A 1,904-nucleotide genomic window follows, 5' to 3' on the forward strand; every position below is an offset into this window, starting at 1 on the left:
CTGTGTAACAGGATTAACCGTCAGACACATTGCAGAAATTCCAGTGATCAAACACTACTATTTCGAAGTTTGTGATTTCATGTATGTTTCACACCTCAGCTAACTCTGCCTGATAGATATTTCTGAAAGATGCTACATATATTCACATCCCACCCCTTCTACACCACTCACATTCACCTTCCTGTTGCTGATGCACATGTCTCCAGCATGATTCGCAACAATCCAAAATGTTGGCCATACTTTTGGGATGCTATTGGAGCCATCGATGGTAGCACATCCACACATTCCCTCCCTCAGCCAGCCACCACCTGTACTACAACCAAAAAGGTTTCATCTCTCAAAACTGTCTCTTCATTTGTGACTTGACCTTGGGTTTACCTTTGCACTGATGGATGGGAGGGATCAGCAACAGATGCATGGCTCTGGGGTGAAGCTCATATAATGGCTTGGATATCCCACCAGGAAAATATCTTCTTGCAGACCTAGGGTTCCTTGTGCCAACAACTTTTGGTCCCTTACCATGGTGTTTGTTACCATCTGGCCGAATGGGGTCATGCCAGTGTCAGGTAAAACTTAACAGTTCTCTTTTGTAGTCTGGCTCATCCAATAATATTTTTAGGCCTGTCAACAAGGAAGAATTATTCAATCTTCATCATGTGCCTGCTCACAATGTCATTGAACATATTTTCAGTGTTGTGAAGTGGCACTTTCACATCCTTTTAATATCCCCTGAGTACAAGATTCAAATTCAAGCTCACATTCCTGCAGTGCTATGTGCTCTACATAACTACATAAGTGTCCATGACCCAGGTGAAGGGCCTCTGCCTCAGAGAGCTGTCTTCAATGACAAGCCCACCTATCAAGGGCAACCTGACGAAGCACATGATGGTATGATTGTTGGCGATGATGCAAATGCAAACACATTTTGCGATCACATGGCCATGGAGATGTGGGAGGACTATCAGAGAATTTTACATGAGTGTGATTTAGTAGACATGTTTCACTTCTTAGATATTGACAAAGATCCAGAGGAAGAGGAAGACATGGATGAGTACTATGGGAGTGAGGATGATGCAGACAACAATGATCTATAACATTCACAATGTATTGTAGTGTACATTGTACAACAAATGAAGATGCACTGCATATCAAAGAGTGATGGCTAAAACAAACAACTTGCAATACAGAATGACACATGAAGAACATGATTACAGCAGGTGTTAAGAACCATGTTGCTCAAAGGAGAGAGACTAACTCAGGGGGGCTTGGCCTCAGCTTGTATGCTGTGCCCCTTATCCGAGTATGGGCCCTTCATTTCATATGAGGTCCAATGATGGTCTGATGAAGTCCAGAGGACTTCCAGAGGCTGGCTACTCTGGTGGAGTGCTAGAGGACTTCTGGAGGAGCATGGGAGAATTCCGGAGGAATGCAGGAAGTGCTCAGGAGAGTTCCCACTGCAAGGTAATACTTCTACAGGAAACAGGATGGAAGGATGGGAGGTCTGAAGGTCCAGGGGACAGGAGGACAGGAGGACAGGAGGGCAGGATGATTGAGGACAGGAGGACAGGAGGACAGGAGGGCAGGATGATGGAGGACAGGAGGACAGGAGGACAGGAGGGCAGGAGGGCAGGATGACAGAGGACAAAAGGACAGGATGTCTGAAGGTACAGAGGGCAGGATGTCTGAAGGACAGGAGGATAGGATGTCTGAGGGTTAGGAGGATGGAACGTCCAAAGGACAGGACATTTGGAGGTCCGGAAGGAATAGGGGCTACATTAGATGAAGTCTGATGTAGAAGCAAACAGAGGTAGACTACCCTTAGGTAGAGTCAGAGAGACAGGAAGTGGACCAAAGTCCAGAAAGAGGGTAAGTGCCAGAAAGGCAAAGCTCCAGCCTAGGGAATC

General features: G+C 46.1%; 1 protein-coding gene across 1 annotated transcript; it reads left to right on the plus strand.

Annotated features, from left to right (window-relative positions):
* Positions 1 to 273, plus strand: BJ212DRAFT_1219946 (uncharacterized protein; the record flags this gene model as incomplete). Its single annotated transcript, XM_041329360.1, has 2 exons — positions 1 to 67; positions 130 to 273. Coding segments are annotated over 2 exons (211 nt in total), but the record flags the coding sequence as incomplete, so codon positions are not given.
* Positions 274 to 1,904: the final 1,631 nt, after the last annotated feature.

The sequence above is a fragment of the Suillus subaureus genome (assembly GCF_016647635.1).
Source record: "Suillus subaureus strain MN1 chromosome Unknown BJ212scaffold_44, whole genome shotgun sequence".
In the NCBI taxonomy this organism is placed as follows: Eukaryota; Fungi; Basidiomycota; class Agaricomycetes; order Boletales; family Suillaceae; genus Suillus; species Suillus subaureus.